At 38.8% G+C, this 17,269-nt stretch overlaps 1 protein-coding gene and 1 long non-coding RNA gene across 3 annotated transcripts in view; one reads left to right on the top strand and one right to left on the bottom strand.

Annotated features, from left to right (window-relative positions):
- Window positions 1-4,551: 4,551 nt before the first annotated feature.
- LOC109997363 (inactive phospholipase D5) overlaps window positions 4,552-17,269 on the top strand; it is a 57,629-nt gene continuing 44,911 nt past the window's right edge. Inside the window, exon 1 of one of the 2 annotated variants that reach the window (XM_065959718.1) lies at window positions 4,552-5,331. In XM_065959718.1, coding sequence (XP_065815790.1) covers window positions 5,173-5,331 — 159 coding nt within the window. In that variant the 5' untranslated portion in view covers window positions 4,552-5,172. Of the gene's footprint in view, window positions 5,332-16,731; window positions 17,127-17,269 lie in introns of those variants that run through there. The other variant, XM_020651829.3, reaches the window with a different exon arrangement.
- On the bottom strand, window positions 12,819-15,741 carry LOC136180386 (uncharacterized). Its single transcript, XR_010667068.1, has 3 exons — window positions 15,605-15,741; window positions 14,913-15,140; window positions 12,819-14,265 (listed from the first exon to the last, which is right to left on the bottom strand). It is a non-coding gene; the product is annotated as an uncharacterized lncRNA (long non-coding RNA).

Raw genomic sequence — 17,269 nt, 5'->3', positions numbered from 1 at the left:
ACCTCTCTAGTCTCTTCTTCTTTTACGTGCGGTTTTGTTGAAAATGATTTCTACTGCCCTCCATTGGTTAGGCCTACATATCACACATACAGACCTTACCAAAGGCTTAAGCTGGGGTTTCCTTCTTTATTATTACCCTGGCTATATTTACCAAGACTTTCTAGCTAAATTGTATATGTAGATAGATACAGCTTCAGGGTTATACTTAACAGACAAGCCTTCATACACAATTGCCTTGCTGGTATTTTATTCTTACATTCCCTCTTATTTTGATAACTCTCAAATTCCTTGTTCCATTTTAATGGTAATGTATACACACATCAATGGCAGTATTGGCATTTATTTACATTTTTTAGTCTTTCGATAAAATGGGCAAGAGGAAAACCAAAAAATAAAAACAATATAGCCTATGACGTATAAGCTATATTGCATCTCAGAACAAGCACTATATCTTGTTTTGATTGGAAAGGCTACAAGCTTCAAAAATAAGTGCATGTCTCAGGAGAATTTTCTTGGAGCATTAAATCTGCTAACTTTCGAAGAAACCCTCCAGCACACGAAGAGGAAGCCAATTAACTTGGTCCTCCTCTTTACATTGTAAAGACATTTTTTCCCCCCTGTACTGTTGCTAGAGATTGTGCATTAGAGAGCACATCTGATTCGACACTGAGAGAGAAAACGAGTGAGTAAGAAGTGGAGTAAATAATTCGAGAGACAGAAGGCTTGAGTTTCACAGAAGCAAAGAGAAACTCATTAATCAGAGCTGTTAAGTTTTGCACTGTTTTTCTAACCATCACTGCCACAACTCACAGCCGGAAGAGGAAAGACAGATGAATTAGACTGTAACTAATGAGACCAGCATTTTTGCCCAGAAAAATTATCAGAAGAGTAACATTTGAAACATTGTGTGCCCTGCAAGTTACATTTAATGTGTCAGTATAAAGAGTGTGATTGATAGGTCACAAGTTGTATTCACAGAGAGACTGCGATTGAAAAATCAGAAGGGAGGCAGTATTAGAGACTTTTCAAAGCACAAGAGAGTGACTGCCAATCAAACATAGAAAGAGACAGGCAGATTCAGACTGCAAAGATCTTTATACTGCAGACTCATTTTGAAAGATTAATCTTGTCAGAGCATACTTTAATTCTTCTTATGCACTCATGGTTTCTTTTGTCACTGTAGAGGCCTGAAAATATTTAATCCTTACATTCTGCAAAACCGGAAGTCCATTAACCTTTCCATTTTTAGGGTTATCAAAGGACCCACCTGTTAGGGACCAAAGTATTTAACAGTCTGTTCAAGCTGGAATTAAACATTTGCTTTCGCAGATGAAACACGGCTCACACACTCCGCTGGACAGCAGGCGTTCAAGAGGCAGGAGGCAGGAATGGAGGTAAGGTGTCTGATCTTCAAAGCGGTGGATGGCTCAGGGGGTGTATTGATTCTGGCTGAGGCGTTGGCTGACTAATCTTTGGATGCCACTGTATAGGAAAGGTCACTGATGCTTTTGTGGCAGTCATCACAGTGATGTGCTTACAGGCAGGGGGAATTTAAATGAACGTGTCTGTCAGAAAGTGGATTTATGTTTTGACTGTCAGCTTGAGTTAAAAAGATGTCTGACGTTTTAAAGTCTTTCACTGAGAAACACACTGAAGTACAGTACATGAGGTGGTTTTTTGGAAGTCTGTTTGGATATGTGAGTCAGAACATCTCTGATGATGAAAAAAATAATTAACATTAACAATGATCTTAACTGATGTTTTGACACCTTCTACCCTAACCAGTATTGAGCCTCCTCGCAGGCTGTGGTCATGTCGTACTAGTGGTTCAGCTCTAATCCAAGCATTAATGCACTATGCCTTTTATTAATCTGTATTTGTATCTCATTTTCTTTATTGTGTTAGCTATTTGTCTGGTTTGCTTTCAAATTGTTTCTTAGTTATGTGTTGTATGAAATAAATTGCAGGACCGCTTTCTTTTTTCAAATAATTATCTTCTTCAATCTTCAATCAAACCAGTTCCAGCAGCCTCATTAACTGTAGACTGTATTAAATTGTCATCTACTTATAATAATGATACCGTTAGCTGTAACATTTGCCCTTTCTTACTGAACCATAAAAAGGAGGTGGTTGGTCTGCTTTAGGCTCACTTATTTTCAGTCAAGGAGTCGCACAATAAAGAATTAAAGTTTGTGCCCTCATGCCCTTCATTTAGGAGGACATAATTGTTTGTTAGTTTTTATAAATGAGTCTATGAGAAAATTGTGTTAAAAGCAGTGAGTTATAGTTTCATAATGTGCTCTGCAGCTTTGACAGTGTGCTGTTGGCTCTGGTACATGCTCTGCTCTGATGGGTACTGCATTATGTGGGGTGTTACAGTACCCTGTGTTGTCGAAGATACGACCATCCCTGTGTGTCTATGTCATACATTATATGCCACACATGCATTGCTGAATTTGTTTCTGTTTTCTTTTTGTGCTGTTTCTGTGCTGGTTAAACCGATTTATAGCAATTTGTGGAAGGATTTAGTTGAACAATCATTCTGATTTATTGCACTGTAAATAAAGTGTTTTTATTTATCCATTACATTTGAAATCTGCTGGAGAATATGATGTATTTCTTCATTACTTAAAATCTGAAAGCCTTTTACTGTAGTGTGGCCTGATGTTTGTGTGGGCTGAGTTGGCCCGTGTTCAGTTTGGTTCCCTCATTAGCCTCAGTGTTCAGTATTCAGCTTGTGTTCTCTCATGGCCACCGATACAGACTCTGCTGGCAGAGAGAAATGGGATTGGCTAATAGCAGGACTGAATAGAGAGGAACTTTGTAAAAAGTCCTAGATTGTCGGAGCTTACGCACCTATGTGCATGACTCAGCACAGTTGAGATGTGTAATTTAAAAATAATGCCTCCTGAAAAAATTATGAGTACTACATTAAATTAAGTATGGATTTTGTTTTTCCCAATTGTGTAGACAAATAAGAAAAGCAATATTTTCCTCCCACACAAAGGCTGCGACTTTAGCCAGATGATGTTTCTAACAAATAATAAAGGGGAGGGAAGGTCAGATTTTCTTTAATGACTGTGATACAATGTAAAGGATTTACACTTAAATTTAAAACTTTCCAATGTATTTGTCTCAATTTAACACCTAATCCAGGATCATTTGCATGGGTGGTTCAGGCTCCCTGTAGTTTCCTCTAAGAGAAGTTTGATCCCTTAATTCATGTTCCCTTTTACTGAGGGATGATCATTCGCAACAGCATCATTCAATTTAGTCAACAATTAACCTGCACAAATATACAGTGGCAATCAGTTGCTAACCTTTAGCATTCATCTTGAATGTTAATAATGCTTCCTGATAAGTAGCTTCTTTTGTGTAATAATCAGGAAGAAGCTTTCCTGATTATTACACAGATGAAAAAACTAATCACACAGACAAATTAAAATCGTCGGATATACTTTATTCAAATAAGTGATGAGTCTTTCTGTATAGCAGATGTTTCAAGTAGTGCTTAACCCTTTCAGGAGAAATGTGCGAATACTTTTAAACCATCAAGCAGATAGTGATTCTGCTTGTGTTACTGATGGAAATTAACTGTAGTTTTAAAGCACCCTATAAACCACATGGCATTATAGTTTCCTCTTATACATATTATTATAATTGGAGCTCCAATTATATTTGTCATATAATAAGTGGATTTGGATTTGTGTTTGCATTCTGCTGCTGTCTGCAAATGTCTTATCAGTATTAGCTGAGTCAAGGCAAGCAATTAAAACAGATTGTTTCCATTTCAAAGAGTAGAAGTGCACTGGCTCTTTGCCACTAATGATTTCAACATTTAGATGGAGTGCATGTGTGTGTGTGTGTGTGTGTGTGTGTGTGTGTGTGTGTGTGTGTGTGTGTGTGTGTGTGTGTGTGTGTGTGCAGCATACATGGGTTTACCTTGATCCCAGTTATAAGCCCATTAAAATTTTTAAGCTCTGTTGCTTCTCTGGCAAGACAAGGTAAGGAGAAGATAGGTACTGCTGCCTCACTGCACCACTCTGCTGTGATGAGCCAAGGTGTGTGTGTGTGTGTGCGTGTGTGTGTGTGTGTGTGTGTGTGTGTGTGAGTGTGAGTTTGTGTCATCCAAGTTGTATGTGTGTAGCCAATGCTTTTGAATTAGGAGGAAAAAAATGTCGGTCATATTTGAGTGTTGTTGGAAGAAAAAGAGAGCATGACAGTGTATTCAGGCACTGTTAGAAAAGAATGAAAAAGTGAAAGAGGGATGTCCTGAAAGAGGCAAAAGTGAACATGAAGTGGTTGCAGTAACAAATGGTTGTCTGAAATACAGGGAGAAGTTTCTGGAGCGATTAAGGCATGGGTGTGTCCTTTGTCTCAGTCATCAGGGTCACTGGTGTCTGTTGTACACAGGGGTCTCTTCTTCCATCCTCTATGAAGCTGCATCAGCGTCACAACAATTCTGTACCCTCTCTCCTTCTACCTCTTTCTCAGTGTTTCTTTGCCCCTCCCTTCTCTCCTCTCCTCTACTTCCTCACACATACGCTCTCACTCACCGGGGATGCCTGAATCAGAAATAAGTCTTGATCAGAGTTCCTGCAGCTGGGAGCTGAGACTTACGGGCCAGTGCTCAGCTTTATGCAGCTCCATGCTGTCGGAACTAGCTCAGCAAATTTATGAGGATCTCATTCTGACAGGTTGAAGCTCTGCTATCTGGAGGTACAAATAATGAGGATTTCCAATAGCCTGTGGACATTTTCTGGCAGTGGCAAAGACAGAGAGGCTCTTAAACACAAGGTATGATGAGAATGAAAGAAATCAAGGGACTCCATTGAGAAATGTAAAGCTGAACAACACACATCTTGTGGATTTGACCGATTTTGGAGGAGTTGAAGATCTGGCTTAAATTGGAAGCTTCAAGAAACCTGCAACAGCTTGTCAGAGCACAACTTGCTGGAGCTGAATGATTCTGGCAGTACTATTTGTTTTTCAAGTCAGGTGTATCGGTGGATCCATTTTTTGCACAATGTACAAAGACAGTAAAAGATGCCGTTGAGATATGAAATGCAGCCCAGAATAGAAGAGTTTTCAACAAAGATTGACGAATGATCAACAGGTGAATTTAGTTTTGCATCAAGACAGCGGTACCATTGCAACATCCATCACGACCATATGGACCTACGAGGGAGCAGAGGACCAATAAGTAGCCATGACCTGAGGGGTCTTGGGTTAGGGTTCAGCACAATGCCAGCCAGTTCAATTATAACAACAGTGCGGCAGCAGGACTACTCAGCCAGCGTTTGGCTTCGCAGGAGAGAAAAACTGGAGCATGTAAGTTCTGAATTTGGGAGTCTGAAAAATTATTGAAGGGGGCTGAAAGGTTGAGAATAAAAGAAGTAAGCTACAATGTTTTGACCTCAATCATTGAATTTATTATTCTTGTATGTTTGTGACAGAATGGTTATTCCTTTAATTAAAAGGTGGCACAAAAGGGGGAGTCCACAGAACTCTGCCAAGGCAAGTAGCCCATTCCGTATTTATCTGCCAATATGCCTTCAACATTTGGAAATATTGAAAAACTTTTAAAAATAATTTTTGGTTATAATCGCTTTTTCATGAGTAAGGTCCTCTCTAAATGTTCTTCATGAATCAGACTTTGATCCACCTGCTAATAAACAAAATGACAAGGAAATCATAACCTCCTTCTAAAAAACTGAAAATACCAAGACTTAGGGGTAATCATTCAGTAAAGCTTAAAGTTTGGCTCTGGGTGTTTTACTGGAGTTTTAGCACTTTCATTTGCCAGCTGTAGTTGTTTCTGTGGGCTGCAAGATTTGGATATTGGCCCTCAAACTGGATTGCTATTCAACTAAGTATTCTAAGTGCATTATACATGAAATGTGCAAATCAGCCCTCAAAGCACCTGAGATACCTGATAACATTCACAATTGTATAAAAAGCAAAAACAACAAGCGGATGATGAATCCACGCTAACTTGTCAACAATTTGCTGATCAGAAGAATGTGCAGCTTGTCTCGATGCTATGAAAAATTCAGTCTGGAATATGTAGTGGTTGCAATTCATAATTTTGTTGTAACATGTTATTAACAAAAACAAGTCTTGATTCAAGAGCTGAAATCAATTGATAATGATTGATAATGTTATTGTATACATAACTGAGGTCCTATTAGAAAGCTGACCAGAGTACATTTGTTTATTCCCAACCAAACTGTAATGATGAATTTAAGCTGTACCTGTTTGAAACAGTGTAAGTTTCTCAAACTTGCACATTGTGGGAGATTTCCTCCTGTTGCATCAAGCTTTAAGGTCTGAACTCAAAACTGCATCTCTTTTTGATATCCAACACTCACTTTTGTTTTCTATTCTAAAAAAGTTATATTCTATTCTAAAAAAGTTCAGAGGTGTTTAGGAGACTTCCTACCTGCAGGTAAACAGTATCAACATCCACCAGAGAGCCTGTAGGTGCAGAGATTTAGCGTTTGGGAAAGGACTAGAAAATGTGTGTGTTGAATATTTGATGCTGGAGAAGAACAGAGCTACAGTACGTCCAGAGAGATGCTTTCAAAGCCTGTATGCATAACCAAACAGGATGATGAATCAGCCTGTCCTATTTCTCTCACACACACACACACACACACACACACACACATACTGTACAGTGCACACAGCCTGTTTAACACACACACACACACTGTAACTATTTTGTGCAGACACTAGACCAAGCATAGACGACCTCTCTCCTGCAGCAGTGGCTTAACAGACGAGGAATTCTGTGGTTTAATAAACTAAACAGACAGACACATGTTACATTTAACATAGATTATTAGGATTAATATTATGTTAAATGGGCAACAACACTGAAATTATTTTTGTCAGGATGTCTTTTTTTAAAGCAGCATTAGCCAAATCTAATAATGTGCTGGCAACGTCTCTTTGTTTGAATTTATCGTTCCACTCCAGTAACACCGTATTATTAATGGGATTTTTATGTTTGAAAGATTTTGCCCAGACAAACCGTTAACAAAAGAGCAACCTGCTGACAGTGTTGATCAATGTGAGTAAGAAGAAGAAGGAGAAGAATGAGATAAGACATTGAAACAGAGCGCTTCAGGCACTCGGGGTACATCTGTCTGAAGCAAAGGGATTCGATTAAGAGGTTTAGAAATGAACTTGTCAAACTCCGAGGCGGTCTTTGTTTTCCCCGACTCAATCACCGCAAAATAGATAAGCACGTTGAACCGGTTTAATTTTCTATGTTGTCGCCCTTTCAGTTTAAATAGGCCTCTTTTTGACTCCAAATATATAGATTTATTGCACTTGTTCCTTTTTAAGGGACATAACGGCTTTGTGAACATGAAGCATTACATTGCTTTCAAGATTTCTAATCTAATTTAGAAATAGAAGTTAGTTTCTCGAATAGAAGTATCCAAAGGTATTTATGAGATTTCTCATTGTTTCAAATAATGTAGAATACCCGAACACCATCTACATCAGTTCATAGTACAGGGAGTTTTAAGTAGTTAATATATATATTTAGTTAGAGTACCCTGATCTTTTTTATCTGCTTAAACATGTCCCTAACCTCTTTGAATCCACTTGTGTAAAGAGTAAATTATTCAGGCATCAATAAATAAAACATGATTCTCACATGATGCTGGGAATCACAAACCATTATAGCCCATTAGGAGTTGGACTATTGACAGAGCGACTAAGAAAGAGATACCCAGATCAAGTCAAGCATGACCCCCACATATTGCCTCCAATAAGCAGTGGTTTATGTTTGGGCTTTCTCCAAACAAAAGTCGACACTTGTTGGCGAAACGTACTGAAAACCGCACTGTTTTACGTCATTGTATTAAAATGAATCAAAGTCTGTGTGAACTTCTTGCATGTCCCACAGTCTTAAGTCCTTCAGACAGTCAGTTTAGTGCTCTGATGAGTCCCGCTGATAGACTTATTCATGTAGTTTTTTGTATTCATCCCTTCATCCTGTTACATGAACGGATGCTGACTTATTCTTTTCAGCTCATGTGCAGTGTGGTCACTGAGGTTGCTTTTATAAAAGTGCATCTAAGTGCATTTAATACCATTAGCAGTCTGTGGGGAATGGCTGTAAGGATACTCCATTTTTTTTATGTAAGCATTGTTCCTGTTGGTCACTACTGATAGCTTATATTTCACATGCTTGGTTTAAAATGCAGATTGTGCAGAGGAAAGTAAATCAGCATTTAAGGTTTCTAATGAAGCAATTATTGGAGGCAGAGTTTGTTACAATATGCTCTTTAAGGTGGGCTTAAAGCAGGATGATGCAGCAGTTTACAGCCAGGTGGGGATGCTTAGTCTGGATCAAAGTCTGTGAAGTCTCCCTGATGAGTTTTAAGGGTTGGCAGCTGAGGATAGAGTTGGCTGCTCACTGATTCCATTTCCAATTTCATGGTGTCTGTTCTGATGTATGGACTCAGGTGTGAGGACAAGGTGGTCAAAGTACACAGGCCCCCTGAGGCTTTCTTTCTTGGATACATACCAGCCTGAGATGTATATTGTATCTCTATATTATGTGGTTAGAAAGGAAGATAATGATGATGAAGAATGTGAAGAATGTGAAGAAGAGAGTTAAGGAAGTTTTATCCAGCTTAATGGAAACAAATATGACTCATTTTGGTTCTAGGATGATCTTTGTCAACTTTTAGCCAGTTTAAGGGATTGTTTTACAGTTACTTGGTCAATTCCAGAGAGAAGGCAGAGTTTCATTGAGGCTGCTCTCTTCTGTGGGCATTTTTTTTTTTACAAGCTGCTCAGACACATTATCCAGAAAAGACCTCCGGCATTGTCTCTAAAGATTAAAGATGGATATGTTTTCAGACTTTAATATTCCTGTCATTATTAATTGAGTGTTATCTGACTGCTATCAGCAGGAGGAAACACTCACCTGAAGCTTTTTGCTTTCTCTAAGTGATTTATCTCAGACATGAAACAGCCTCTACACAATGCAGTTAGACAGCTTTGATCTCTCAGTAAGACACTCAGACAGGTAGCATGGTTTGCTGTTATAGACCTGAAGATAACATCTGTCCAACAGAGCAATTATCTGTTGTAGTGAACATGTTTGGTCTTTGAGGAGTTTGATTGTCCAATTAAAGGTGTTCTGTCCTACCCTTTAGTCAGGATATCTTCTGTGAAAGATAGAAAAAATATGAAGAGACGTCCTTTTTAGAGATCAAGCAAATCTGGATACATGTATATGTTGGAGCCTTTGGCTAGGAGCTCACCATCATCCATCTCCCTCTCCTCATTGTGTTCGATACCAGTGTACCAATCAGATTGATGCTCGGAGTGTTTGGCTCCCTGTGTGACAGCTTGGCTCAGGTTCAGCCTCACTTCACTTTAACAGCAACTTAACACTGTGTCCAGAATTCTGGCTTTAATTAAAGTTTCCCCCTCTCTGGTCTGTTTGCTGCTCAAATGTGTGAAACTGTGAGTGATGAGGACACATTAGATGATAAATTACTCAGTGTTCATCTACACAGGTGTATCAGCTGAACCATTTCACAGGGAGGACCACTAATACTTTTCATAATGCCTTTATTTTTTAGCTTAATCTACAGAAAATGTGTTGTGTTTTTTATTTAATGAGCATTACAAGGAAATACTCAAGTATAATAACCTTAAACCTGGATAAAACTAAGCATTTTTCCTCTAATGCTTATCTCCAAACAACAACATAAACAAGAAATACTGTGCCCCCCTATTTGTTTTTTAGCTTTCAAAGTTATGATTTCTCTCCACCATCTCCAGTCATGACAGTGATCTTGATCTCAATGCATATTGAAATGAAACAGACAACAGACCATATTTTCACGGGAGCCATGCTGCTCAGGATGTTGTTATCATGGCTTATGTTATGTTCCAAGTTTAAGTAATGTCTGCCTCAGGCTTATATAAATGTGTTCAAGATGACTGTTTATATGTAGGATGAATACCTGCCTTCCACATCGTATCCGTAATTCTCAAGCCTAAATGTCAACTATAAAGTGGCTAAATGCTAACACTAGCTGTGTTCTGTTGGTTTTACAATGTTTAGTAACTCATAATAAGGCTCAATGTTTCTCTGGAATTTCAGTATTCCTTGTGTGGTTTCTCATCAGTCAGGAAGCTTTGAAATTGAAACAGTAGCTCAGATTTATGCTTCCATGACTTTAACCTGGAACCTCACAATAACATTTGAGCTTCCCACTCTGAGCGTGACGTCATGGCAACATGGGAATATCGTCTATTGTCTTTGCATCAAAAACAGTTACTTATTCCGTTTTGACTTAAAAATACATGAACTGGGGGAGCTTGTGGCGCAGTGGTTAGTGCACGCGCCCCATGTGTGGAGTCCTCCAAGAGGGTGGCCCAGGATCAAATCCCACCTGTGGCTCCCTTCCCGCATGTCATTCCCAACTCTATCCACTGCCCTATCTCTCCATTCAAAGAGCCAAAAATAAAATCTTTGAAAAAAAAAACATATGCTGGCTTGCACAGGAAGAGAAGTATAGCCCTAACAGATAAAGATTCAAGATTCAAGAATTTTATTTGTCACATGCTCATACAGATGTGCAGTGAAATGTAAAAAGGTTTCATAAGGTATAAAGGTTTCAATAAAGATGGGTGTATACATGTTTGTTTGATGTATGATGTTTCGATTTAAACAAATCTTTGTTGTGGTGTTTGCAATGAAACTCTTTCAACCTTACCAAGAGTAGACGGAGCTTTTGTCTCATAAGAAACTAGGTGTGTCTCCATGTAATATTAAACACTTACTAATTGCATATCTCCCCAGGATGCAATACATGCTGCCTGACAGTTTCCCATAATGTGAACTTTAAATCTCTCGGGTGACATCACTTTAATTGGCTGTTTTTTCCCCCTCCTCTTCTTATTAGGCTCGAAACATGTTATCCCTCTCTTCCTCTCTCTTTCTCTATTTTACTCTCTCTCTCTCTCTCTGTTTCACACACATAAACAGAATACCACATAGCGAGGCACATTAATGTTGAAAATCCACTGGAAGCCATGCCTTTGCCTTTTCATGATGTGAACTAATTAGGCAAAGTAATTAGAGCCAGTCACAGTCTCCAGTAAAGTTATTTCAGTAGAAAAAGTGTGATCTTTGGGCACTCACTGTTTTTTGAATCTATATGTCATCAGTATGTCAGACGGATTTAAACCTGAAAAAATATCTGCTTGATGTAATCTCTACATCTTACAATAGTGTGAGCCTCTGTGGGTCTTCAAATGCTTTCAGCTCTGAGCTCGGAACAGACGATTTAGAGGGAATAGGAATTTTTCACCATGACATTTAATAATGAAATGTAATATTCCATTTAGCCTGCTTTTTAATCTAGTTACATAAAAATGTTTTGTATTGAATTTCACGGAAAAACAATTCAGTCTTAATAGTTTTATTATCGGACTCTGAGTAAGCGCTCCTTGTTCTGATATTTTCATTAAGTTGCATGAAGCAGAGCTGCAGAATGTAATATCTTCATATGTGCATGGAGGGATCGCTTAACAGTCAATGCTTTTATTACGAGGTCTCTAATATCTAATATCGATGTGGTTGTCGTAGTGTTCTGAATGTGTGATGATTCATGTAAAGAGAAGCTTTGCTTCTTAGCAGTCAGGCCAGAGTCTTTCTGATGCAACATTACTTCCTGTACGCATGGGGAGTCTGATTCATTATTCACATTGTTTATGATGTTTTCTTTCATAATTCATACAAAAGTATAAGTCTGGTGATGCTTTGAGGAGACATATGCGCGAGAAATCTTCTTTGGTAACTTTGCATCTTGCACATCAGTCCCATAACTCCAATTAAAATGTCAACCTTCACACCCCTGAGATCCTGCAGTAAGATGCTTTAAAGGTGTTTTCCTGAAACAAATCAGCTGGTGCAGGTATAGAACTCTTTTCCAGGCTGTCACTTTCTGACAGTGAGTCCCACAAGAACTGTAAGTGTTTTACTCATGGCACACATCGACAGACTTAGAACAGGACTGCAACAGATCCCTCATTTCTTTTGGCCTCAGCTTTTAACATAACGTAATAGTGCCAGGTTGTGAAGCACATTTAAACATATATGAAGTGTTTTTTCTTTCATATTTAGGTTTTTGGTTGTCCCCTTTTATTTTGCTGTGAAAGTTGGACTATAGGCCACAATATACATTGAGTTAATAGGAAATGAAAATCATAATATGTTCACTTCTTTGCAAATTCATTGGGGAAATGGTTAGACTATCACAAACATATGTGCCAGGAGGTGAGCGAAGATGTTGTAAGAATGACTCTACTATGTGTCTAGTGAGTACTGTATAGATCCCAGTTAAAGTGACAGTCAAATATTATAACTGAGGCTTTGGCTTATCTAGTTGTCATTTTAACAACACCAGAGGAAAAAAAGATGCCAAGAAGTTTTTTTTATAAGCAGTACTGGAGCTTTACAGTTTGTCAAATAAAAAAAGTTGTGTTTTAATGAATGTTGCAAAAAAGGTCATCCAAACAGAGTACAGCTGGTAGATGCAGAATATGTATCAGCATGCAGCCCAGCCTCTAACAGTGATAACTGACACTGACCAGAGGGAGGCAGCAGCCTGACCCGTGATGAAGCCCAGAATCTGACAGCTCCCCATGAACTGCCCGAGGACATGGTGGGAGCTGGAGGTGATAACCGAAGACTGGCTGTGAAATGACCTGAGCCAATAATTTGTATTCACATAGACAAATACACAAACACTGTAGTCTTAAGACAGGGCCAAGTGAAGCCTCCATTTGTTTAATTTGTTGCAAAGTCAGCTAAAACTTTACATTGTTGTAAAACAAAGAAAGTATTATTAATACCTCATTAAAATACACGACAGAGACAATCTTAATCTGAAGATAAACGTCGTCCTTGACATCCTGCTAGTGATTGATGAGAGACGGCTGCAGTAAATACTGTTTGTTTACATGCTTATGTTTCCAAACAGTATAGAAAGTTATGGTTGTAAGCTATAAACTCAATATCTATCTACTAACTGGCCAAAGTATTGTCAAGAACCATAATTCAAAAGTATCATGATGGCAGATGGTTGTCAGGAAGTACATTTACTGAAGTTTAGATAGATAAGAATCATACTTAATCGGATTATTTTCTTCTTATTCACCTCTACCCTTCTACTCTATTGGTTCTCCAGCTCTCACGGGGGCTCGAGGCTTTTGTCTACTCTGACAATAAGTGTGTAGGCCTATTCTATTTGGACTTCATAAATGAAATAGAAAGATTGTTTTCAGCAATATATCACTTTTTGACGTGTGGATCCTTAGATTTCTCGAATCATCCTCGACATTTGCAAAACAGTAAGTGCATTTCTCAAAACAATTCGTACAAATAGCAAATCACCATGGATTACCTGCAAAAGCCAGTCTCTTGCTCAAAATCCTTAGTTCATCTCTCAAAAGTAAATATCTGTGTCAATGAACATGTCATGCCATCAGAATGACAAGTCCTTGTGTCATTGTTTACGAATAAGACAGTCAAATTGCTTAGTCATGTTGTCAGTATAACAGTGTACTGTGGAGGGGTGTTCTGATATAAACGATGGATAAAGTTCTGATGACAATTATTGTAAATTGTAAGTTACACCTTAGTGTATGTGAGAGATTGATTGCAAGAGACTGGACAAGATTCACATTTACTGTAATTTGTTGACAGACCATGTCATTGCGATGCAGAAAGGAAAAGACAGCACTGCATTGCACAAAGAAAAAAACTAAAGTAGAAATGTGAAGATAGGACAATCTCCTTCGGGAAAACTGTACATGCAGTGCTGTTGGAATTACAGTGCAGTCTTCCTACACCTCCTGACGTTCCTGACTGCTGGGCAACAAATTCTCATCCACATCACAACGAATATCTTCTCTTGCGATGCAGCGTGGAAATAATCTTTTAGAGTGTCTTATCCAGCCTCTGCTGTGATGTCATCACACGCTGCATCCATGGCAGCCAGAAGGGTCATCTGTGTATGTGGCTGGCGATCATATACTTTCCATTCCATGCTGAGAAAAATGGTTAGGTTCCCGCCCCGTTGGAACTGGCACATCAACTGTAGCTCTGTGGCCGATGATATTTCGCCCGTGCCTTCTGCGTTTCGTTAGGTTGAAGCCAGCCTCATCCATGTGGATGAAGTTGTGCGGTGGTTCACTTGCTTCCAATTCCATTATGCGCTATATCCAGAAGAAAACAAAATTAGTTTTATGAATTACATGCATTTTCATTTTGGACAAGATACAGTTACATCAAATGTATACAGCACATATTGCATCTTCTTTTCTACAGCCAAATGTATAAAGGTCACACTTACTGTACTGTATATCACTATACAATGTATTGTTTACTGTGAGGTACAGTTACTGCATGCTCATACATGTTTGACCTGAACATACTGGTAGCGCAGCTCCTTCACTCTTTCACCATTTCCTTCAAATGGAACAGTGTACAGCTGCTTCATATTCATTTGGTGTCTTTTCAGCACCCTGTCAGTGGTTGAGATGTTGACTTTTTGGATGTTTTCATGTCCTCTATAATGGCACTCGTTATCTCCCTTAGTCTTATGGCATTGTTTTCTACAATAGTGCAAATAGCCTCCTCCTGTTCAGGTGTGAAAAGGGGCCCTCTGCCACCCCTGTGAAGTTGTCTTGCAGTCTTATGTGGAAAAAATATAGTAATGCAAAACACAAAATTGAGTAAGATAAAATGTATGAAGTATACTGACTGTATATTGTAAAATGCAAGTGGAATACTGTAATATTGTATGAAGCATTACAGAAAGTATACAGTATTACAGTACAGTGCCTATTGTTAAATTACATACCTGTTCTGTCTGAATGATTGAGGACACAGTTGTTCTCCCAACATTTGGCTGCACCCTTCGACCAGCCTCGGCCATTGTAAGCCCATGATTGAGAACGTGGTCTACAAGTGTGGCTCATCAGGAACACGCATATGTCCTCGGCCTCTTCCTCTGTTTTGCCTCCCAGCTCCTCCGCCATGCAGCCTCACTCCTCTTCTTCTTCTTCTTCTTCTTCTTTTTCTTCTTCTTCTTCAATTTACCAATTCAGGACAGATTTAGAAAAAAAAGTCTAATGGAAATGTATAGAAATATGCTTGACATATCATGACAACTTGTTCAACCATTTTGCATGTAAAGACTTATGCGATGAACTAATGCCAAAATGTTGTGGGGATGTGAGACTATTCAACACAGACCCATTACAATCCATTTTGTACATGATGTACATAATCATTTGCATGGATGTACCAAAACATTTGCAACTTGTTCAAAAAAATGAGAAACTGCTTTTTTGATGTGCAAAAGTGACACAATGATGTGAAGATTGAACAAGTAGTTTTGAGAATTTCATTAAAGAAATGTACCAAAGCGACTGAGAAAAACTGTAATAACTATTGTGTGACAGCTAGGTTACCAATACTGTACATGATCTTTTCTTTTTTCTTAGAACCTACTTTTATTTCATAACATTTCAAATCAGGACTTTTACTTACAGTGGTGTATTTTCACGAGATCGTAGTACTTTGAATGTCTTCATTCACAAGTCGCCAACAGTGAGCTAAATAGTTCTTACAAATTATGATTGACTGATTGAAGCCTCTTCTCTGCTATGCTCTGCTCTGCTCTTCTCTTCTCTTCTCTTCTCTTCTCTTCTCTTCTCTTCTCTTCTCTTCTCGTCTCTGATTCTCATTTACACTTTACACGTGTAAAGTGTAATGGCACCCTCTTTTGGCCATTCTTTGTCAGCGCATAGCTGCAGGGCACACTGACTAAAAGATTGACCACTATTCTACTCTGCATGCCAACAGGAGCTGCAATGCATTTCAGAGTGCTGTCAACGTTGCAATTGCTCCTTTAGACATGTGTTGCTATACATTCAAGAATTACACAACAATATATTTGCTTTATATTATCAACGCACTCAAAATCAATGACATTAACTCTTGTATAACATTTCACTCTGTACAGCTCTATGATGCAAAACAGGACATAGGATGCACAAGTGTTAGTGTGTGTAAGTGTGTGTGTGTGTGTGTGTGTGTGTGTGTGTGTGTGTGTGTGTGTGTGTGTGTGTGTGTGTGTGTGTGTTTGTTTGTGTGTGTTTGTACACTTGCTTACTACATCATGATTAGAAGACAACAAACAAAGTAATGAGTCAGGATTGTAGATAAGGATGATGAAATGCAACTTTAGTTTGTCATCATTTATAACATTATGAATTTGTTTTTGGTTATACACTCTCTATTATTCATACTTTGCATCAATACGATGTTATTCTGTACATCTATTGCATCTCTGATTCATTATCTGAACAAAATAGACCAATATTGGTTAACAAAATAAACAGGAACGTAATATCTGTTTTTAACCATGGGAAGATATATGAAAGTAAACACAGGGGCGCGAGAGTATTCGAGAAAAAAGGGGGTTTTGATGGACGGTGGGAAAAAAGGGGAAAGCAGGAACATCTATCTCTTTTCCCCTACCTCCCTCTTTCTGTGTCTACATGAGAGAACAGAGAAATGTGAGCTTTCTATTAGAGGGAGAGGGTGGGGAGAAAGAGGGAGGGAGGGAGGGAGAGAGGTGGAGAGAGTTAGAAGGAAGTGGACGAACACACGATATGGTGAGACGAGAGGAGAGGAGGAAAGTGAGACTGAGAGGAGAAGGGAATACAGGAAACACACAGGAGAGAGAAGCGGAGGCGAGCGTGATACATGGAGGCAGAGAGCATCATGTTAGGATTTAGGAGTTTTCATTGAAAAAACAGGCAGGAGAGAGGCTACACACATTTCACACACATACAAGTGCATTTACAACCTATACATTTTAGCTGCGAAAAGGGACCCAATCCTCTGCCTCCCTTGGGACTCCAGAGGTAGAGTGGGAGCGACAGATTTTAAAGCTTACACACACGCACACACACACACACACTTTCTTTCTGTTTTGTCCCCACACACATTCTGAAAAAAGCATGTGCTTCAGAGTGGACCCGCAATAGAGGGATGCAACATGAAGGTGAGATTTACTTACCATGAATTGGATTTTTTGTTTTATGTGTGTGTGCATGGTCAAGAATTGGAATCATTTCCCCATTTCCTTTCATTTGATTGTATCACTGCATTCCTATCCATCTGACACTGTTGTGCTCATGATGTGTT

Source organism: Labrus bergylta, chromosome 10, assembly GCF_963930695.1.
Source record: "Labrus bergylta chromosome 10, fLabBer1.1, whole genome shotgun sequence".
Lineage (NCBI taxonomy): Eukaryota > Metazoa > Chordata > Actinopteri > Labriformes > Labridae > Labrus > Labrus bergylta.
Note: the sequence above shows the minus strand (reverse complement) of the source record. Positions and strands in the feature narration are given on the sequence as shown.